General features: G+C 41.8%; 1 protein-coding gene across 4 annotated transcripts in view; it reads right to left on the bottom strand.

Annotated features, from left to right (window-relative positions):
- LOC106584005 (protein Niban 1) overlaps positions 1-23,777 on the bottom strand; it is a 46,234-nt gene that overhangs the window by 7,875 nt on the left and 14,582 nt on the right. For 2 of the 4 annotated variants that reach the window (XM_014168735.2, XM_014168734.2), the window contains exons 2-12: positions 14,062-14,192; positions 13,812-13,940; positions 13,509-13,629; positions 10,770-10,934; positions 10,163-10,278; positions 9,534-9,638; positions 9,275-9,437; positions 7,871-8,058; positions 7,463-7,609; positions 3,448-3,558; positions 3,206-3,313 (exon numbers count right to left, since the gene is read on the bottom strand). In XM_014168735.2, the coding sequence (XP_014024210.1) occupies positions 3,206-3,313; positions 3,448-3,558; positions 7,463-7,609; positions 7,871-8,058; positions 9,275-9,437; positions 9,534-9,638; positions 10,163-10,278; positions 10,770-10,934; positions 13,509-13,629; positions 13,812-13,940; positions 14,062-14,192 (1,484 nt within the window). Of the gene's footprint in view, positions 1-3,205; positions 3,314-3,447; positions 3,559-7,462; positions 7,610-7,870; positions 8,059-9,274; positions 9,438-9,533; positions 9,639-10,162; positions 10,279-10,769; positions 10,935-13,508; positions 13,630-13,811; positions 13,941-14,061; positions 14,193-15,311; positions 15,751-16,100; positions 16,145-23,777 lie in introns of all 4 variants that reach the window. The other 2 variants (XM_045706444.1, XM_014168737.2) reach the window with 2 other exon arrangements.

The following is a 23,777-nucleotide window of genomic DNA, read 5'->3' as shown; positions in this document are numbered from 1 at the left end:
TTTTGGGTCATTGTCCTGTTGAAAAACAAATGATAGTCCCACAAAGCACAAACCAGATGGGATGGCGTATCGCTGCAGAAATCTGTGGTAGCCATGCTGGTTAAGTGTGCCTTGAATTCTAAATAAATCACAGACAGTGTCACCAGCAAAGCTCCCCCACACCATCACACCTCCTCCTCCATGCTTTACGGTGGGAAATACACATGCGGAGATCATCCGTTCACCCATGCGGTTGGGACCAAAAATCTCCAATTTGGACTACGGACCAAAGGACAAATTTCCACCGGTCTAATGTCCATTGCTCGTGTTTCTTGGCACAAGCAAGTCTCTTCTTCTTATTGGTATCCTTTAGTAGTGGTTACTTGCAGAATTTTGACCATGAAGGCCTGATTCACACAGTCTCCTCTGAAGATGTTGAGATGTGTCTGTTACTTGAACTCTGTGAATCTGAGGTGCAGTTAATTGACCATTTCTGAGGCTGGTAACTCTATTGAACTTATCCTCTGCAGCAGAGGTAACTCTGGGTCTTCCATTCCTGTGGCAGTCCTCATGAGAGCCAGTTTCATCACAGCGCTTAGTGGTTTTTGTGACTGCACTTGAAGAAACTTTCAAAGTTCTTGAAATGTTCCATATTGACTGACGTTCATGTCTTAAAGTAATGATGGACTGCCGTTTCTCTTCACTTATTTGAGCTGTTCTTGCCATAATATGGACTTGGTTTTTTACCAAATAGGGATATCTTCTGTATACTACCCCTACCTTGTCACAACACAACTGATTGGCTCAAACGCATTAGGGTGGCTACTTTGAAGAATCTCAAATATAAGATATATTTTGATTTGCTTAACACTTTTTTTGGCTACTACATGATTCTATATGTCTTATTTCATAGTTTTGATGTCTTCACTATTATTCTGCAATGTAGAACATCGTACAAATAAAAAATAACCCTTGAATGAGTAGGTGTGTTCAAACTTTTGATTGGTTCTGTATATGTATTAATAAGGAGGCACAGCACAGGTAGTCAGTTTCGACATTGCTAGTTTGCTTCCTTTACCTAACTGAATCTGTGCAGGTGTTTTAAATCTTTTGACCAGTAGTGTACCTACCTCATTACAGTTTATTGTGCTCTACAAATTATATTGTAATACTCATCAACCCTCATTAACAATGCCTTGAAACAGTACAATTCAGTCTATGACTGTATCAATAAACTGTAGCCCAGGCCAACTCTACTCTTAGAAAAAAGTGCTATCTAGAACCTAAAAGGGTTCTCCGGCTGTCCCCATAGGAGAACCCTTTGAGGAACCCTTTTTGGTTCCAGGTAGAGTAGTACCCTTTTTGGTTCCAGGTAGAACCTTATTCGGTTCCATGTATAAACTTTTCCCCAAAGGGTTCTACCTGGAATCAAAAAGGGTTATCCTATGGGGAAAGAAGGACACTTTATAGGAACCCTTTTTTCTAAGAGTGTATGTGATTCCAATAAGAATGTCATGAATGACTGTAACTGTCTTGAACAACAAGTGGTCCTGGAGAAGACTAGCCAACCTTTATCAGGGCAGAAGGCACCCCAACTTTCTTTTCATTTGGTAACATTGCATCATTAAAAAATATTTTAAAACCAACTTTGGGAAAAGTTATAGTCCTAATGAACATTCTGTAAAAGTACATCTGATGTCACATAAGGGCTATTAACTAGAGAGCCCTTTAGCTAGCTAGGTTGCACATAAAATATATCTAATATCAATCAATTACAGTATCAAAGGCTTTAAAAAATTCACTAGAATTGAGCTTACCGGAGACAAATCGCCAGGCTTTCAACTGGGCTGATGGACTCCCGGTAGTTGGGATCCATCTGGGCGATCCAGCCTCCAACCATCTGGAGCAGGTGATCGAACTGGCTTTGGTCCAGACGAAAGTAACTTCGAAATTCCTCTCCAAATAGTCGAAGCTCTTGGATGAGACGGTGGAACTTTGCTTTCGGAACTTCAACCATCTCTGGACCCACATAGACCTGCACTTTCGACGGGGCTGGTCCCGGCCCAACAGCGCAATCAAGACCACTTCCTCAACGTTTGTCTCAAAGAGACTACTCTCTGCTATCTTGGCTATTTGTTATTGCATTTCGCTCCAAAATTATGCATTTTGAAAGGAAATTATTTTATAGGCTCACAATACATATGTATGCTACTTGGCAAATAAATGAATAAAATAGGTAAAGAAATTATGCAATCAAACTGTTTTTATTATGTAATCCCACATATTTTACTGTATATGTGTGCAACAAAAATTCAACATTCACATTTTGCTACTTTCTGTCAAGTCTACGCATACAATTTGATGCATATATTCGATAAATCGAACGTATGTATCACACCGAACGCACTGCAACTGGCTCTGCAACGAAATGCTGCAAGGCAAACTCAGCGTTCCATTGGAAATGAATGTACTTCTGGTGTACCAAAACGCAATTACACAGTCGGTGTGTTCGAAGCAGAGGCGGACCCTCTGATGCTCTCCCTCCGCTGAGACTGACCGTCAGATGCAGGCACCATCAGTCCAGTAAAATAATGAAAGCAAATGATATACTTCAATTTATGATCACTCAACTGTGTCTCACAACTAATATAACAAACTATGATCTATTACCAGTGTGATCATATACCTGAAGTTTTGAAATATAATTTTGAAATGGTCTGAGAAGAACAACATTGCCAGGGCAATTCAAGCATAACCAATACGCAGTCATAATGTATTGGGACTATAGCCTACTGCACAAACCTCATTGCTACAAAACTGTTTTTAATAGTTTTTAACCAATTCTGAGCGGTAGATCCCGGCCTGAGTGATCTTGGCTCAGAAAGGTTTGGTGACCACTGCCTTAAGGGTGTTGACGTGAGTTATTACACTATTGATCACTTTTTTTTTTACCACTTTATAATCAACGCAGAATGTAATAATAATAATTTAATTATTACATTATGTGAAAAACTATTACGTTAAGCATTGAGCATATTTATTACATTATTGGCAATTTATTACATTATCAACATTTATTACATTATAAATGCAAAATATACTACATTATTAACTGTTATTACATCATTGGCAGTTTTTACATTATAAGTTGCTACAAGGTGGGGGCCAGGTTATGTGTATTTGTTCTAGTGTTAGGTTAAAGGGTAAAGTGTGTGTATTGACTCACTGTTTTGTAAGTGGGGGCCAGGGTCTTCTTGATGTGAGGGAGAGTGATCCCCACCAAGGCCTCATGAAAGATCCTTTTCCTCACCGTACTGCTGTCATAGTCATATTGCTGCAACACATAGAGAGTTTAATCAGCAAATAAACATTCATTTTGATCAGTGCTCGTCTCAGTGAGTTCCTCTGTATGCCTGTGAAGTAACTGTGCTTTAGACACAGATGTGTAATAATGAATAAGCAGTGTACCTTGAGCACCCTGTGCCTGGACTTCTCCATGGCAGAGCATGCGTTGCCTGGGTTGTCCTCTATGTCCTTGTAGAGCAGCAGATGAAATGTGTACGCTGCATTCTCCACCAGCTGAACACAGGTCATGGAGGAATTAACCGGGAGCTCATCAGTCAATGACACACCGTGCATACAGTACTAGTCAAAAGTTTGGACACATCTACTCAGTTTTTCTTTATTTTTACTGTTTTCTACATTGTAGAATGTAGTGAAAACATCAAAACTATGAAATTATCCAATTTTATTAGTCACATTTAAAAATAAACATTTTAAATTTAACTAGGCAAGTCAGTTAAGAACAAATTCTTATTTACAATGATGGCCTAGGAACAGTGGGTTAACTGCCTTGTTCAGGGGCAGAAAGACAGATTTCTACCTTCTCAGCTCTGGGATTTGATCTAGCAACCTTTTGGTTACTGGACCAACGCTCTAACCACTTGGCTACCTGCCGCCCCTATGTGCTGAATACATGCACCAAATACAACAGGTGAAGACCTTACAGTGAAACGCTTACTTACGAGCCCCTAACCAACCATGCAGTTAAAAAAAATACGGATAAGAATAAGAAATAAAAGTAACAAGTAATTGAAGAGCAGCAGTAAAATAACAATAGTGAGACTATATACAGGGGGGTACCGGTACAGAGTCAATGTGCGGGGGCACCGGTTAGTTGAGGTAATATGTACATGTACAGAACCTATACTGCCAATGCTTACATTGGAGGAACTCAATGCCTTCGATGAGAGACTTGGCTGGGACAGCCACTTAAAAATTATTTTTTACAGTTGAAGTCGGAAGTTTACATACACTTAGGTTGGAGTCATTAAAACTCATTTTTCAACCTCTCCACAAATGTCTTGTTATCTTCTTCCTGGTTCGGTGTCGCTTCCATGGGACGGTTGAGCTAACGAAGGCTAATGCAATTAGCATGAGGTTGTAAGAAACAAGAACATTTCCTAGGACATAGACATAACTGATATTGGCAGAAAGCTTACATTCTTGTTGACCTACTGCACTATCCAATTTACAGTAGCTATTACAGTGAAAGAATACCATGCTATTGTTTGAGGAGAGTGCATCATTTTGAACATGAAAAGTTATTAATAAACATATTAGGCACATTTGGGCAGTCTTGATACAGCATTTTTAACAGAAATGCAATGGTTCATTAGATCAGTCTAAAACTTTGTACATACACTGCTGCCATCTAGTGGACAAATCTAAATTGTACCTGGGCTGGAATAATACATTATGGCCTTTCTCTTGCATTTCAAAGATGATACAAAAATATTAAAAAGAACAGTTGGTTATTTCTTTGTATTATCTTTTACCAGATCTATTATTTTAGATTCTCCTACATTCCTTTCACATTTCCACAAAGTTCAAAGTGTTTCCTTTCAAATGGTACCAAAAATATGCATATCCTTGCTTCAGGCCCTGAGCTACAGGCAGTTTGATTTGGGTATGTAATTTTAGGCGAAAATTGAAAAAAAGGGGGGGATCCTTAACAAACTATAGTTTTGGCAAGTCGGTTAGGACATCTACTTTGTGCATGACACAAATCATTTTTCCAACAATTGTTTACAGACAGATTATTTCACCTATTATTAAATATATCTCAATTCCAGCGGGTCAAAAGTTCACATACACTAAGTTGGCTGTGCCTTTAAACAGCTTGGAAAATTCCAGAAAATGATGTCATGGGTTAAGAAGCTTCTGATTGGCTAACTTACATAATGTGAGTCAATTGGAGGTGTCCCTGTGGATGTATTTCAAGGCCTACCTTCAAACTCAGTGCCTCTTTGCGTGACATCATGGGAAAATCAAAAGAAATCAGCTGTCACGACTTCTGCCGAAGTCGATGCCTTTCCTTGTTTGGGCAGTGTTCGGCGGTCAAAGTCGCCGGTCTTCTAGCCATCACCGATCCATTTTTCATTTCCATTTGTTTTGTCTTGTTTTTTCCACACACCTGGTTCTCATTTCCCTCATTATGTGTTGTGTTTTAACCCTCTGTTTTCCCCATGTCTTTGTGTGGTATTGTTTATCTGTTCATGTATGCGCACGTTAGGCTGGTTAAGCTGTGTTATGTTAAACCCTTATTTGTATTTCGTGTTAGTTTGTGCCATGTGCTTTTGGGTCGCCAAATAAAAGGCTCTGTCTTGCTACCAACTATCTGCTCTCCTGCGCCTGACTTCCTACAGCCATTCACGCATATCCTGACATCAGCCAAGACCTAAAAAAAAATTGTAGACCTCCACATCTGGTTCAACCTTGGGAGCAATTTCCAAACACCTGAAGGTACCACGTTCATCTGTACAAACAATAGTACGCAAGTATAAACACCATGGGACCACGCAGCCGTCATACCGCTCAGGAAGGAGATGCGTTCTGTCTCCTAGAGATGAACGTACTTTGGTGAGAAAAGTGCAAATCAATCCCAGAACAACAGCAAAGGACCTTGTGAAGATGCTGAAGGAAACAGGTACAAAAGTATCTATATCCACAGTAAAACGAGTCCTATATCGACATAACCTGAAAGGCCACTCAGCAAGGTGGAAGCCACTGCTCCAAAACCGCCATAAAAAAAGCCAGACTACAGTTTGCAACTGCACATGGGGACAAAGATCGTACTTTTTGGAGAAATGTCCTCTGTTCTGATGAAACAAAAATAGAACTGTTTGGCCACAATGTCCATCATTATGTTTGGAGGAAAAAGGGGGAGACTTGCAAGCCGAAGAACACCATCCCAACCGTGAAACACGGGGGTGGCAGCATCATGTTGTGGGGGTGCATTGCTGCAGGAGGGACTGGTGCACTTCACAAAATAGATGGCTTCAGTTGAACGCTGAGCTGTAGTCAATGAATAGCATTCTCACATAGGTGTTCCTTTTGTCCAGGTGGGAAAGGGCAGTGTGGAGTGCAATAGAGATTGCATCATCTGTGGATCTGTTGGGGTGGTATGCAAAATTGGAGTGGGTCTAGGGTTTCTAGGATAATGGTGTTGATGTGAGCCATGACCAGCCTTTCAAAGCACTTCAGTGCTAAGGGTCGGTAGTCATTTAGGCAGGTTACCTTAGTGTTCTTGGGCACAGCGCATGCTCGCAGTTGGTCAGCGCATGCTCACAGTACACGTCCTGGTAATCCGCCTGGCCCTGCAGCCTTGTGAATGTTGACCTGTTTAAAGGTCTTACTCACATCGGCTGCAGAGAGCGTAATCACACAGTCTTCCGGGAACAGCTGATGCTCTCATGCATGTTTCGATGTTATTTGCCTCGAAGCGAGCATAGAATCAGTTTAGCTCATCTGGTCTGCTAGTGTCACTGGGCAGCTCCCGGCTGTGCTTCCCTTTGTAGTCTGTAATGGTTTGCAAACCCTGCCACATCCGACGAGCGTCAGAGACGGTGCAGTACCATTTGATCTTAGTCCTATATTGACGCATTACCTGCTTGATGGTTCGTCGGAGGGCATAGCGGGATTTCTTATAAGCTTCCGGGTTAGAGTCCTGCTCCTTGAAAGCGGCAGCTCTAGCCTTTAGCTCAGTGCGGATGTTGCCTGTAATCCATGGCTTCTGGTTGGGGTATGTACGTACCTCATGAAGCTGGTTGAGAGAATGCTAAGAGTGTGCAAATCTGTCATCAAGGCAAAGGGTGGCTACTTTGAAGAATCTCAAATATAAAATATATTTTGATTTGTTTAACACTTTTTTCGTCTCTACATGATTCCATATGTGTTTATTTCATATTTCACAGTTTTGATGTCTTCACTATTATTCTACAATGCAGAAAATAGTAAAAATATATAAAAACCCTTGAATGATTAGGTGTATCCAAACCTTTTACTGGTTCTGTAGCTATTATTTTTCATCACCATCAACAGGTCAACACTTTCTGTCGGATTCACAACAACTGAGACTGTCTGATGAGTATTAAAGTGTGGAAAATCTTAGTTAGTCACTTAGTGTGCGCGTAATGTTTACCTGCTGTAGGTCTATCTGGGTGCTGTGGACCAGGCTGCTGATGTTGGAGAAGCCAAAGCGTTCCTGCAGGTCGTGCAGCTGGTCGTGGAGAGAATTGATCCTCTGGTAACAACTCAACAGATTGGGCCTACTCAGTTTAGCTAGGGCCTGGAGAGAGGGAGAGGGGAAGAGGGGGATGAGAGGAAGGAGAGAGAGGGTGATGAAAAAGGAAGCAACAGAAAGGGAGGACAGGTGATGGAGTTTGATAAAAAAGGGAATAGATGAGAAAGAGAAAAAAGGGGTGAGGGAGAGAGGGAAAAGGTGAGAAGAAAAAGCAAGCGGGATCAACAGACAAAGTGGGGGTCAATAGTTTGAGTAAATGATAGCTCAGACAGGACTGTTTATGAGAAGAGGAGAGGAAGTTTGCACCTGCTTGAGTTCATTGGTAACCCCGCCCTCCTGGAAGTCCTGACACAGTTGGTCCATCTGGCTGTCACTCAGGAGCCGTGCTTCCTGGAACCCTGAGCTGATTGGTCCCATCAGCTCCTCCAGTACGGAGGCCAGGTAGGGCTGCACGCCCTCCGAACAGAACTTCTCTGCTGGCTCCAATACACTAGCTGCAGTAGGACAGATACATTCATTAGCTGCTCTGATAAACTGGCTACAGTAGGACAGATACATTCATTAGCTGCTCTGATAAACTGGCTACAGGAGGACAGATACATTCGTAGGTTCATGCATCAGACCACAAGCTAGGACTTGGTCAATAGAACAAGATACAGTACTGTACATTGAATCATAGTTTAAGCTCTCTTTGGATTTAATCTATAGTGCTCCTGTTCCATTAATGCAATAAAAACAGCGTTTAATGTATATAAAACAAGTTATCTATCTTAAGTGCTGCTGACTAAAATGGATAATTGTAACTCGTTCATTGGAGGGTATTGGCATGGCTTATGTATAAACTGCCTGGGCACGAATATTTAATAAAGTCCAGTGTACAGTCATCAAATCTGCTGGGTGGCATTTACTGTCCCCACAGAGACATTCACTCTCACAGGGAGTTAGCTAGGTATCAGTGTCAACAACACTGAATCGAACAAAAGAATAATGTACACCAACGCCCCAATACCACACCCTGACCTAAGCCCTGCTGGATCACCAACAGGCCTACCCAGCCCCCTGAAATCAGACACACACAATCTCACACGTACGCAAACGCAAGCACGCACGAACATGTGCGCACACACATACATTATTGTATAACTAACCTTTGCGGGGACACACAATTCAGTCCCATTCAAAATCCTATTTTCCTTAACCCCTAACCTTAATCCGAAAACCTAACGTTAACCCTAAACCTAACCCTAGCTCCTAACGCTAAAACTGACCCTAGCTCCTAACACTAACCCTAAACCTAATTCTAACCTTAACACTAATTCTAACCTTAACCTTATACCCCCTAGAAATAGCATTTGACCTTGTGGGGACAAACAAAATGTCCCCAGTTAGTCAAATTTTTTGTTAGTTCACTATTCTTGTGGGGGCTTCTGGTCCCCACAAGTATAGTTATACACACACACACACACAAGTACACACAAATACATGCAGTTAACCTGCCATGTTCATGCTCATATGGATGCATTCATGTAAAACAGTATCATGTGACAAATTACAAGTAACGGATTGCATTTGTTTGTCTTGTAGTGACTGAGAGCTGCATAGCCCTAACTCTCTTGCTGATTTCTAAATGAACCCCTAACCCCTACCCGTATACGAGTATAGTATGGGGGCAGATTTTGGATTGATTCTCTCTCCAGGGTTAGTCGGTACCTCGTAGTTTTCCCTCCAGGTAGGTTCTGGAGTTGAGGATCTGGTCCATATCAGAGCGTATCAGCACCTCCTGCTGGTGAGCTGCCTTCCTACACTCCTCCTTCAGAGCAGACATACCCTTAAATAGACACTCCTGCACCAGGAAATAGGCCGCTTCTACTGTCTGTGGTGCAGAATAGACAGGGGTTAGGATTTAAGGAAATAAACACACGCACACGCATCATTATCATCATACTTTAGTATTGGTAGCGTGACTCACAGCGAACCACACTCTCTTCCTCTCTGTCTTCCTGGCTTTTAGATGAGGAAGCATGTCCTTCTCCAAAGAGGGCAACAGCTCCTCCATAACCAGGTTGGCCAATACCTATACACACACAAACACAAACACACAATGTTTTTGTACAAATCTTACGAACCATGCATATCAAACATCCAAATCATATGACAACATGCAGATTGATTTACCCCTGAAAAACATGCAGGTGAGTAATACTGCAAACACATGGTGAAACTACAGAGCAAAACTCTCTGGGAGCAACATCTCTACACTTGGCGTTGAAAACATTCAACGCATGTACTAAGCTATGATGAGAGAGGTGTGAGAACAGACACACACACACGCACAAATAAGTGAATGCGGAGGTGTGCGAGTGCAGTAGGACAGTGGCGGCCTCCTTGCAGTAATAGGGGTTGTTTCCTGCACCTCTAACTTAACTTCCTGGTAGCCTAACCAGCTATCACAAATGCTCCCTGACCACACAATTGCCCAATTATACTGCCATCAACTAACAGGGGATTGGGGGGGGGGTAGAGAGAGAAAGAGTGTCAAGGGAATCAGTATCTGCTGATGTGAGTGTTTTAAGCATAGAAGCTGACCCAGTAACCTACCCTGACGTCACTGCCAATCAGCATTTTCCAGGAGTCATAGCTGCCCTTCTCCTGTCTATAGAGGTGGATTGCTTTGAGGAAGGCCTGCACCTCAACTGTCTTCTTCTTTAGGAAGTCTGAGAAAAGGAGAGAGAAAGTGGAGAGATAAAGAGAGAGAGCGCAAAAGAGAAAGAGAGATAGAGAGAGAGGGAGAGAGAGAGAGAGAGAGAAAGGTAGAGAGAAGACAGGAGTGGGAAGAAATGTGTGATGCTTCTCTGTCTTTTAACAAGGAAGTCAGATCTGGGCTGTGTTCCAATTGCCCACTTGTCTCCACAAAGTGTGCACTAACAAAACATGGTGAAAATATGGGCTAGAGGGAGTTTCCACTATGTCCCAATGTCCCATACACACGAGAGAGGGGGGTAAGTGACTGCACACTTCAGAGTGAACGGTAGAGAATTGGAGCACAGCCCTGGCCTTAGTTCTGACTGAGCTTTGTGTTTGCTCTCCTCCCCCAGGAGACCCTACATGAAAATGTTATTAAAAGTTATGCCTATGCATCTTTGCTTCAGTGCTGGTGTGGCGAACCTGCTACCATGGTAACCGTTCGTTCTGGCTGGTTAGTTACCTTGGTTCTGGTGGCGGATGCAGTCGGAGAGGATGGAGAGGAATTCAGCTTGGCGAGCATCCTGTCGGAAGCAGAAGTAGTAATCCCTACGGTACGGAAGCCTGAGGTACACAGGGAACTGTCCAGGCATGCCGATTATAGGAGGGGCAAACTTTTCATTCACATCTGCAATGGAAACACACATCATCATGTTGGTCATACCACATTGGCTATTACTATTACACACATCATGCTGGGCCACACATACACCCACCCACCCACCCACCCACCCAGACACACGCACCCAGACAGACACACTCACCCTCACACACACACGCACACCAGCCTGCCTGGTTTTTCTAGAGGAACACACTGGCTATTCCAAAGGACGAAACATTTGATGATCAAGTATCTATTTTAAGGTAGTATTCATCTCTCATGAGAAAACATATGATCAAATGTGATAAAAACAACAGCCTTTATCTGCATTTGTGACCGTCTGTAATAGGAAAGGTAATGCTGCTTCTCCCAGAGTAGCAAGGACTAAAAAACGAACACCCACTCACTGTGCTCTCTACACATCTAAAAGCAGTTGAGGTGGGAGTTGGGAACAACAAAGTATTCGACTGAAATTTGGCAACTTTCAAAATAAGTGTTCGGAATGGCAACAGAAACAAAATGAAAGAATCTGCCAACAGAGAGACACAGCATGTGTCAGTGCTCAGTGGATGGAATGGTATTATCAGTCCGGCTATAAAGACTGGTTTCCCTACGCATCTGTGTCCCTGTGGGCAGGTTTGAACAGGTTTTAGGCCAGTTTCCAGGGTATTTGCATTGACATTTCACTAGACAAGTAGGAAACCAAGCAAACCCTACATAGAGACTGTCTGCGAGAAGGGATTACCATTGTGAGTTCGCAATGTTGTGTAGCAACAGACAGGGCGTGTAACTTAAGCCATACACATTCATACTCACACACACCCACCTACTCATTCAAGGGTTTTTCTTTATTTTTACTATGTTCTACACTGTAGAATAATAGTGAAGACATCAAAACTATGAAATAACACATATGGAATCATATAGTAACCAGAAAAGTGTTAAACAAATCAAAATATATTTTAGATTTGAGATTCTTCAAAGTAGCCACCCTTTGCCTTGATGACAGCTTTGCACACTCTTGGCATTCTCTCAACCAGCTTCATGAGGTAGTCACCTGGAATGCATTTCATTTAACAGGTGTGCCTTGTTAAAAGTTAATTTGTGGAATTTCTTTCCTTCTTAATGTGTTTGAGCCAATCAGCTGTGTTGTGGCAAGGTAGGGTTGGTATACAGAAGATAGCCCTATTTGGTAAAATACCAAGTCCATATTACGGCAAGACCAGCTCAAATAAGCAGTCCATCATTACTTTAAGACATGACTGTCAGTCAATACGGAAAATGTCAAGAACTTTGAAAGTTTCTTCAAGTGCAGTCGCAAAAACCATCAAGCACTATGATGAAACTTGCTATCATGAGGACCGCCACAGGAAAGGAAGAACCAGAGTTACCTCTGCTGCAGAGGATACATTCATTACAATTACCAGCCTCAGAAATCGTCAATAAACTACACCTCAGATTGCAGCCCAAATAAATGCTTCACAGAGTTCAAGTAACAGACACATCTCAACATCAACTGTTCAGAGGAGACTGAATCAGGCCTTCATTGTCGAAATTGATGCAAAGAAACCACTACTAAAGGACACCAATAAGAAGAAGAGACTTGTTTGGGCCAATAAACAAGAGCAATGGACATTTGACAGGTGGAAATCTGTCCTTTGGTCTGATGAGTACAAATTAGCAATTTTTGGTTCCAACCGCTGTGTCTTTGTGAGACACAGAGTAGGTGAACGGATGATCTCCGCATGTGTGGTTCCCACCGTGAATCATGGAGGAGGAGATGTTATGGTGTTGGGGTGCTTTGCTGGTGACACTGTCAGTGGTTTATTTAGAATTCAAGGCACACTTAACCAGCATGGCTACCACAGCATTCTGCAGCGACACGCCATCCCATCTGGTTTTCACTTAGTGGGATTATCATTTGTTTTTCAACAGGACAATAACTCAAAAACACCTCCAGGCTGTGTAAGGGCTATTTGACCAAGAAGGAGAGTGATGGAGTGCTGCATCAGATGACCTGCATCGGATGATGGCGCAGACGGCGATGGCAGCATCGCGACTAGCTCTTAAGCAACGGTGCAGTATTTTGTTTGATTACGTACAAAATTTTTAAGTTATTAGCTCAGGAATTTTTTTGTGTTATTACATACAGCCGGGAAGAACTATTGGATATTAGTGCGGCTGTAACTCACCAGAACTTCCACCAAAAAAAAATAAAAAAATACATGAAATGAAATGCATACATTCACTACTGTAAGTCGCTCTGGATAAGAGCGTCTGCTAAATGACTAAAATGTAAATGTAAATGTAAATGTAAAAAAAAAAAATGTAAAAAATGCATTACGACCAGGATTACGACTTCCCTGGAGCAGATCCTTTGTTTGCTCTCCCCAGAGCACCTGAACTTATTCCAGATGCTGACCCAATACAACGCTGCAGGAGAAGAGGTACTTGAGGCGGTCTTCTGGTCCGACTTAGGAAGCGTGCACACCACCCACCACTCCCGAGTATTTTACTCGCTAATGTCCAATCTCTGGATAATAAAATTGATGAGCTCAAGGCGATGCCCAAAACGGACATCCTATTACATGATATACTCACTGTTGGTTTCAGAAACAGGGAAGCATTTGTCCACCATGGCCATGTATTTCTCCTCTGTGGTAAGCACTGTGCCCCCTGTTGGCAGCAGCTTGTGGCGCGGGGGCACACCCTTCACAAAGGTCTGGAAGAAAGAAGTCACTGCACGAGGGCTATTTCCATTTTTCTGTTATTTATTTAGCTCAAATACTGTATACATTTTCCTTATGCTGCTTATTCATTCCCCTATTCAGACAAAATGTCTCCCCAATGACTATGTCCTCCTTATGGCTGTTAAAAAGAGTGTCATAAGAGTGTTCTGCTCACCTCAAAGCTGTTGTGGCACTCCAGACAGTAGTTGCCACGCACCACCACGTACCTCTCTTCCCACTTCCTGGTTGCTTCAAAATGAAGGACTTGTTCCTCATACAGCACCTCCCCCGCCTCCGGAGGACCCTGGATCAACACAGAGATTATGTCATGATACCATGTCCTCAGCGGTAATCAATGGAGAGATTCATTGAACACACACACACACACACACACACACACACACACACACACACACACACCTTACCCTCTGTTTGAGGAGCTGTTTTATTTTCTCTTTTGGCTGCTCCAGCTCATCCTGGATTTGGGAGAAGAAGACCACAGAGTACTGTGTCCTGTAGTGGGGACTGAACTCTTTCAACTCCGCCTCTGCACAACCTACAAAACAACATCACCCAAACATACAGTAAATGGCATTATACACTAAATATACAAAACATTAAGAACACCTGCTCTTTCTATGACATAGACTGACCAAGTATATCCAAGTGAAAGCTATGGTCCCTTATTGATGTCACTTGTTAAATACACTTCAATCAGTGTAGATGAAGGGGAGGAGACAGGTTAATGAAGGATTTTTAAGCCTTGAGAAAATTGAGACAGGGATTGTGTATGTGTGCCATTCAGAGGGTATTTGGGCGGGACAAAAATATGTAAGAGCCATTGAACAGGGTATGGTAGTAGGTGCTAGGTGGACCGGTTTGTGTCAAGAACTACAACGCTACTGGGTTTTCATGCTCAACAGTTTCCCATGTGAATCAAGAATGGTCCACAACCCAAAGGACATCCAGCCAACTTGACACAATTGTGGGAAGCATTGGAGTCAACATAGGCCAGCATCCCTGTGGAACGCTTTCGACACCCTGTAGAGTCCATGCCCCGACGAATTAAGGATGTTCTGAGGGCAAAAGGGGGTGCAACTCAATATTAGGAAGGTGTTCCTAATGTCTTGTACATTCAGTGTACAGTATGTAGTAGCAGATGTAATAGTAATACTAGTAGAAGAATTGGTAAAGGCAATGATAATTCATATATTTAAAGTTGGCATATTAGATTTTATTGTTTAAAGAACTTATGAAATAGATAGATTTTTTTCACTATCTAATCATGACATGGGGTTGTTCAATGACAGACATGTATTTGGTTCAAATCTATCACTTGATGGTTTCATTTTAGAGAGACAAATAATCATGTTTTTTGCATAACGTTACAGTATATAACCGCCTCACTTTTATAGAAATAAGTAGTGCTACTAGGTTTATCAACATCAAAGTTAGTGCATTCATCTTAAGATAGCTAGGTGAGACAACCACATATCAGTCAAATATACAGGATATGAACAATCCATTCCAGCAAAAAAATTGACATCGCATTTAGCAAAGAAATCTAAAATCTATTAATAAAACATCTGAGAACAGTAACATTTTACACACACATAAGTAAAATAAATAATTTCTGGTATACAAATTCCCCTGGCTACGGGAGTGGATTTCCTACCGTTCCTCGTGGGCGAGAGCTATGACCCAACCTGTAATGCAATTGCTTCCATTTCATTCAAGATTCTTGTTTGTGTGTGCGTGCGTATGGATACATTAGAGTGTGAATGAAAAGATTGTTTGTATCAAACAAATGATAAGCTTACTACCTAGATTTCATAACCTTGCAACCTGATATACCTGGATGTCCCTGACCTACCTAGGCCAACCTGTTTGAGTTGTGTGAGTGTTTTTCTCAGGTGTGTGTGTGTGGTGTGTCTCTCTACGTGTGTGTGCAGCACCCTTCTCCAGGTGTGTATAATGTTGGTGTTGGGGCAGGCTGCACTGTAAAAAAATGTAGTTGTTTCAACTAATTATTATTACTAAGTAACTGGTTTCACAGCCTTTTTTAGTTTACTCAACTTTTCAGAGGTTTTCCATTGCCTCACAAAGAAGGGCACCTATTGGCAGAAGGGTAAAAATAACAAAAGAAGACATTTAATATTCCATTGAGTATGGTGACATTATTAATTACACTTTGGATGGTGTATCAATACACCTAGTCACAATAAAGACACAGGCGTCCTTTCTAACTCAGTTGCCGGAGAGGAAGGAAACTGCTAAGGGATTCACCATGAGGCCAATGGTGACGTTAACGCATAGATGTGAGGTACCCTGTTTAAAAATCGATTTGTGGACACTGTAGATCTTGCATTAAGCGATAGCCCTGGTTTACACGGACACAGTAGTATATTTTCTGAGCCTGTGTGACGTAGGATGTGAAATTCGAAAGATGGGATGTCCCTCCTACCATTTAATTCGCTCTTCCGACTTTCCATCAACTCCTGGCTGAACCTTAAATCACATTGACAAAGCACATGCCTGTAATCCTTACATTGTAGCGCAGCAGGAGAGAGTGCTTTCATCACCGTAACACATTCAGATCAATTTATAGCCATTCATCTAAAACAATTCATAGATTTTTAACAAAACACACGTTCTGTTTGTCATAGACGGACAATATTAATATGAAATAAAAGGTGAGTTCCTGGCGAGTTCAGGAATCCAAGCTTGAGCTCCGTGAGACATTCACAGCGATGGGGGCAGACGTTTTCTCTAACACTAAACATACAAATATGTATTTTACGGTTATAAGGAAGGTGAAATCTTATAGTTATTCATTTTATTTATAAATTGATTATGGTATATTTAAAAAAGCATATACAGTGCATTTGGAAAGTATTCAGACCCCTTGACTTTTTCCACAAATGTTTATTTACAGCCTTATTCTAAAATGAATCAAACACATTTTATTCCTCATCAATCTACACACAATACCCCAAAATGAGAAAGCGAAAACAGGTTTTTAGATATGTTTGCAAAAATAAAAACGTATTATTCTGATCCTTTGCTACGAGACTTGAAATTGAGCTCAGGTGCATCCTGTTTCCATTAATCATCCTTGAGATGTTTATACAACTTGATTGGAGTCCCCCTGTTGTAAATTCAATTGATTGGACATGATTTTGAAAGGCACACACCTGTCTATATAAGGTCCCACAATTGACAGAGCATGTCAGAGCAAAAACCAAGCCATGAGGTTGAAGGATTTGTCCGTAGAGCTCAGAAACAGGACTGTGTCGAGGCACAGATCTGGGGAAGGGTACCAAAACATTTCTGCAGCATTGAATGTCCCCAAGAACACAGTTGCCTCCATCATTCTTAAATGGAAGAAGTTAGGAACCACCAAGACTCTTCGTAGAGCTGGCTACCCGACCAAACTTGAGCAATCGGGGGAGAAGGACCTTGGTCAGGGAGGTGACCAAGAACCCAATGGTCACTCTGACAGAGCTGCAGAGTTCCTCTGTGGAGATGGAGGCCAGACGGAAGCCACTCCCCAGTAAAAGGCACATGACAGCCCGCTTTGAGTTGCCAAAAGGCACCTAAAGACTCTCAGACCCTGAGAAACAAGATTCTCTGGTCTGATGAAACCAACATATGGCCTGAATGCCAAGTGTCACGTCTGGAAGAAACCTTGCACCATCCCTACGGTGAAGCATGGTGGTAGCAGCATCATGCTGTGGGGATGTTTTTCAGCGACAGGGACTGAGAGACTAGTCAGGATTGAGGGAAAGATGAATGGAGCAAAGTACAGAGAGATCCTTGATGAAAACCTGCTCCAGATCGCTCAGGACCTCAGACTGGGGTGAAGGTTCATCTTCCAATAGGACAATGACCCTAAGCACACAGCCAAGACAACGAAGGAGTGGCTTTGGGACAAGTCTCTGAATGTCCTTGAGTGGCCCAGCCAGACCCCGGACTTCAACCCAATTGAACATCTCTGGAGAAACCTGAAAATAGCTGTGCAGAAACACTCCCCATCCAACCTGACAGAGCTTGAGAGGATCTGCAGAGAAGAATGGGAGAAACTCCCCAAATACAGGTGTGCCAAGCTTGTAGCGTCATACCCAAGAAGACTCGAGGCTGTAGTCGCTGCCAAATGTGCTTCAACAAAGTACTGAGTAAAGGGTCTTAATACTTATGTAAATTTGATATTTCAGTTATTTATTTTGAATACATTTGTAAGAATTGTTTTCTATTAATTTCAGAATGAGGCTGTAACAAAACAAAATGTGGAAAAAGTCATGGGGTCTGAATACTTTCCGCACTATAAAAACGTTCAAGCCTTGTTCATACAGTGTTGTTGAATAGGAAATACAAAATATCAAATATTTAATGTTTTCATATTTTTATCATATTTGTACTGTGTACTTGAGCTTGTGTCCTCAAAAGTGACTGCAATTTATAAATATTTTATCAGAAAGGTGAGAATTTAAGCTTTCTTGGAGTACGCAGCATTACTAGCTATTGTTTATGGCCCTCTCATGATAAATAATAACTTTTGGGGATTATGTAGATTACATTTTTGATTATGTTTAGTTACATTTAAGTGGTTAAAAATAGTGAGGATGACTGTGATAGGAGAAAACTGAGGATGGATCAACAACATCATAGTTACTCCACAATATTAACCTAATTGACAGAGTGAAAAGAAGGAAGCTTGTACAGAATAAAATATTCCAAAACATGCATCCTGTTTGCAACAAGGCACTAAAGTAATACTGCAAAAAATGTGGCAAAGCAATTCATTGTCCTGAATACAAAGTGTTATGTTTGGGGCAAATCCAATACAACACATTACGGAGAATCACTCCCCATATTTTCAAGCATAGTGGTGGCTGCATCATGTTATGGATATGCTTGTAATCGTTAAGGACTGGGGAGTTTTTCAGGATAAAAAATAAATGGAAAGGACCTATACACAGGCAAAATCCTGGAGGAAGGCCTGGTTCAGTCTGCTTTCCACCAGACACTGGGAGATGAAATCACCTTTCAACAGGATAATAACCTAAAACACGACGCCAAATCTACAGTGGAGTTTCTTATCAAGAAGACAGTGAATGTTCCTGAGTGGCATAGTTACAGTTTTGACTTATATCTGCTCGAAAATCTTTGGCAAGACCTGAAAATGGCTAAAGTGGCTTGCGAATGTTTTCATCCCCTTAGCAATTTTCCTAATTTGTTTCCTTATAACCTGGAATTTAAATGGATTTTTGGGGAGTTTGTATCATTTGATTTGCACAACATGCCTACCACGTTGAAGAAGCAACATATTTTTTTTTATTGTGAAATAAACAAAATAAGACACAAAACTGAAAACTTGAGCATGCATAACTATTCACTCCCCCAAAGCCAATACTTTGCAGAGCCACCTTTTGCAGCAATTACAGCTGCAAGTCTCTTAGGGTACATCTCTATAAGCTTGGCACATCTAACATCTGGGATTTTTGCCCATTCTTCAAAGCAAAACTGCTCCAGCAACTTCAAGTTGGATGGGTTCCGCTGGTGTACAGCAATCTTTAAGTCATAATTGAGATTGAGGTCTGGGCTTTGACAAGGCCATTCCAAGACATTTAAATGTTTCCCCTTAAACCACTCGAGTATTGCTTTAGCAGTATGCTTAGGGTCATTGTCCTGCTGGAAGTGAACCTCTGTCCCAGTCTCAAATCTCTGGAAGACTGAAACAGGTTTCCCTCAAGAATTTCCCTGTATTTAGCGCCATCCATCATTCCTTCAATTCTGACCTGTGTCCCAGTCCCTGCCGATGAAAAACATCCCCACAGCATGATGCTGCCACCACCATGCTTGACTGTGGGGATGGTAATCTCGGGGTGATGAGAGGTGTTGGGTTTGCACCAGACATAGCGTTTTCCTTGATGGCCAAAAAGCTCAATTTTAGTCTCATCTGACCAGAGTACCTTCTTCCATATGTTTGGGCAGTCTCCCACATGCCTTTTGGTGAACACCAAACTTGTTTGCTTATTTTTTTCTTTAAGCAATGGCTTTTTTTCTGGCCACTCTTCCATAAAGCCCAGCTCTGTGGAGTGTACAGCTTAAAGTGGTCCTTTGGACAGATACTCCAATCTCCACTGTGGAGCTTTGCAGCTCTTTCAGGGCTATCTTTGGTCTCTTTGTTGCCTCTCTGATTAATGCCCTCCTTGCCTGGTCCGTGAGTTTTAGTGGGCGGCCTTCTCTTGGCAGGTTTGTTGTGGTGCCATATTCTTTCCATTTTTTAATAATGGATTTAATGGTGCTCCGTAGGATGTTCAAAGTTTTGGATATTTTTTTACAACCCAACCCTGATCTGTACTTCTCTACAACTTTGTCCCTGACCTGTTTGGAGAGCTCCTTGGTCTTCCTGGTGCCGCTTGCTTGGTGGTGCCCCTTGCTTAGTGGTGTTGCAGACTGGGGCCTTTCAGAACAGTTGTATATATACTGAAATCATGTGACAGATCATGTGACACTTAGATTGCACACAGGTGGACTTTATTTAACTAATTATGTGACTTCTGAAGGTAATTGGTTGCACCAGATCTTATTTAAGGGCTTCATAGCAAAGGGGTGAATACATATGCCCTCACCACTTTTCCATTTTTTCATTTTTATTTTTGAAACAAGTTATTTTTTCACCAATTTGGACTATTTTGTGTATGTCCATTACATGAAATCCAAATAAAAATTAATTTAAGTTACAGGTTGTAATGCAATAAAATAGGAAAAACGCCAAGGGGGATGAATACTTTTGCAAGGCACTATAGCAATGATCAACAACCAACTTGAAAGATCTTGAAGAATTTTCAACAAATAATGGGCAAATATTGTAAAATCCAGGTGTGCAAAGCTCTTAGAGACTTACCCAGAAAGACTTACAGCTGTAATTGTCGGTTATTGTGTGTAGATGGGTGAGAGAAGAAAATGGTTTAATTCATTTGGAATTCAGGCTGTAATACAACAAAATGTGGAAGAAGTCAAGGGGTATGAATACTTTCTGATGGCATTGTAAATAGTGTGTGACTATGAACTCCCACAAGTGGTAGGTAGGTTACATGACATGTCACATTCGCAAACACTTGATCCATATAACCTAATCTATAAAGCCATTCTCCCTAGACTAGAGAGTAAAGATGCTAAAGCATACTTGACGTTCATGTCACGTTTTAGTAAAGGAAAGTGAATGTTTTTGTCACACAAATGAATGTTTCTGTCACGTCTCAAAGTCATTGTGTGGGCGACATTCTGAGGACCTTATGCTCAGCCTCTGAAGTAGTGTGTGTGTGTGTGGCTTGTGTCAACAAGACAAACTGCTAGTCACTAGGGTTGCAAAGAGTCAGAAACTTTCTGGTAAATCTTCACAATTTTTTCAAAGTTAAGCCCTGGAATTTGGGGGAATTTTGCTTAAATTTATCAAAAAGTTAGCTTATAACAGTGAACATTTTTTTGTGGGATAAGGCAATTCTAGGTCTTGTGGCATATTTTGGTTAAACTATCCCCAATTCAATGGAATTGTAACCCTCTGCATGCACAGTGCATTCTTCCATCACATGTGCAGTGCACTCTTCCATCACATGTACAGCTGATTCTCAAGATCTTGCACACTAATGAGATGCTATTGAGCCCACACTACTACACTGTCGGAGCCAAGGACTACATGCTTTCTGGTAAATTTTGATTACAATACTGGATGGGGTGAATATATTTTATATGACATGAATACTTTTTTGTTAACTAGTAAATAGCAGCCTACAGCAAAGTGTGTTTAAATCATTTCTAACTTGTTAACAATAACTGCTAGTTAGTTTTTGCTACCATGTGGGTTTTAGCTTGTTTGAGCCTGCTTTCCATACATGTTTCATTTTAAAACATTTATCTTACAGACGAGTAGTTTAATCTAACTGCTTAAATATTTATCTGTACATGGAATTGTATTTATAATTTTTTTACTCATTTTCTTCTAATATTTACAGGAAAATGACGTGAAGAGGGCACGACAAAACTTATTCTCCCTCAGAAGACTGAAAATATTTGGCATGGGTCCTCAGATCCTCAAAAGGTTCTACAGCTGCAACATCGAGAGCATCCTGACTGGTTGCATCACTGCCTGGTACGGGAACTGCTCGGCCTCCGATCGCAAGGCACTACAGAGGGTAGTGCGTACAACCCAGTACATCACTGGGGCTAAGCTGCCTGCCATCCAGGACCTCTACACCAGGCAGTGTCAGAGGAAGGCCCTAAAAATTGTCAAAGACCCCAGCCACCCCAGTCATAGACTGTTCTCTCTGCTACCGCATGGCAAGCGGTACCGGAGCGCCAAGTCTAGGACCAAAAGGCTTCTCAACAGCTTTTACCCCCAAGCCATAAGACTCCTGAACAGCTAATCAAATAGCTACCCGGACTATTTACATTGTGTCCCGCCACTCCCCCTCTGCCAACCCCTCTTTTACGCTGCTGCTACTCTCTGTTTATCATCTATGCATAGTCACTTTAACTATATGTATATATTACCTCAATTAGCCCAACTAACCGGTACCCCCGCACATTGACTCTGTACCGGTACCACCTATATATTGCCTCGCTACTGTTATTTTCACTGTCATTTTACTGTTTTCTTTTCTTTTGTATTTCTTTACTTATCTATTGTTTACCTAATACCTATTTTTTACTTAAAATGTGCAATGTTGGTTAGGGCTTGTAAGTAAGCATTTCACTGTAAGGTCTACACCTGTTGTATTCAGCACATGTGACAAATAAACTTTGATTTGACTTTGATTTGAAAATGCCACAGCACTATCTGATGTGTGGAGACATTTCACTACAGCAAATTCAGAAGGAAAAGCTGTGTACATTTGCAAATACTGTGCCAAATACAGAATCATCTGGCCAAGTGCATAAAGTTCCCTCAGCGCTCACAACAAGCAACCTCTGCCAAAAGTCCCTCTACTTCTATTTGATGTGAAAAATGATGAATCAGACACCTTATCGATAGCAACAGCTCATGGTCCTCCTGGAATCAGAAGTTTTTTTGACTCAATGGAGAAACGTAGTCAGAGAAATGCTGATGAATGTCATACTTGAGCTGTGTATGCAACTGGTTCACCTCTGATGCTCACAGGCAATGTGTATTGGAAGAGATTTCTGAATGTTCTTCTCCCAGCATAGACCCCTCCAACCAGACATGCTTAATCTACTCATTTGCTGGATGCAGAGTTCAACAGAGTTCAAGTGAAGGTCAAGCAAATCATAGAGAAAGCAGACTGTATTGCAATCATCTCTGATGGGTGGTCGAATGTTCGTGGGCAAGGAATAATTAACTACATCTTCTCCACCCCTCAACTAGTATTCTACAAGAGCACAGACACAAGGGACAACAGACACACCGGTCTCTACATTGCAGATGAGCTGAAGGCAGTCATCAATGACCTTGGACCACAGAAGGTATTTGCACTGGTGACAGATAATGCTGCGAACATGAAGGCTGCTTGGTCTAAAGCGTAGGAGTCCTACCCTCACATCACACCCATTGGCTGTGCTGCTCATGTATTGAATCTGCTCCTCAAGGACATCATGGCACTGAAAACAATGGATACGCTCTACAAGAGAACCAAGGAAATGGTTAGGTATGTGAAGGGTCATCAAGTTATAGCAGCAATCTACCTCACCAAGCAAAGTGAGAAGAATAAGAGCACCACATTGAAGCTGCCCAGCAACACCCGTTGGGGTGGTGTTGTCATAATGTTTGACAGTCTCCTGGAGGGGAAGGAGTCTCTCCAAGAAATGGCCATATCACAGTCTGCCGATATGGACAGCCCCATCAAGAGGATCCCCCTGGATGATGTATTTTGGGAGAGAGTGGTAAGCAGCCTGAAACTCCTGAAACCTATAGCAGTAGCCATTGCACGGATTGAGGGAGACAATACTATCCTGTCTGATGTTCAGACTCCGCTTGCAGATGTAAGAGAAGAAATTTGTACTGCCCTGCCCACTTCACTGTTGCTCCAAGCAGAGGAAACTGCAGTTCTGAAATACATCAAAAAGCATGAAGACTTCTGCCTGAAGCCCATATACGCCACAGTGTCCTGTACATGTTGGA

Source organism: Salmo salar, chromosome ssa23 (genome assembly GCF_905237065.1).
Source record: "Salmo salar chromosome ssa23, Ssal_v3.1, whole genome shotgun sequence".
Classification (NCBI taxonomy): domain Eukaryota; kingdom Metazoa; phylum Chordata; class Actinopteri; order Salmoniformes; family Salmonidae; genus Salmo; species Salmo salar.
The sequence above is the reverse complement of the archived record's forward strand: the minus strand, read 5'-3'. Positions and strand labels throughout refer to the sequence as shown.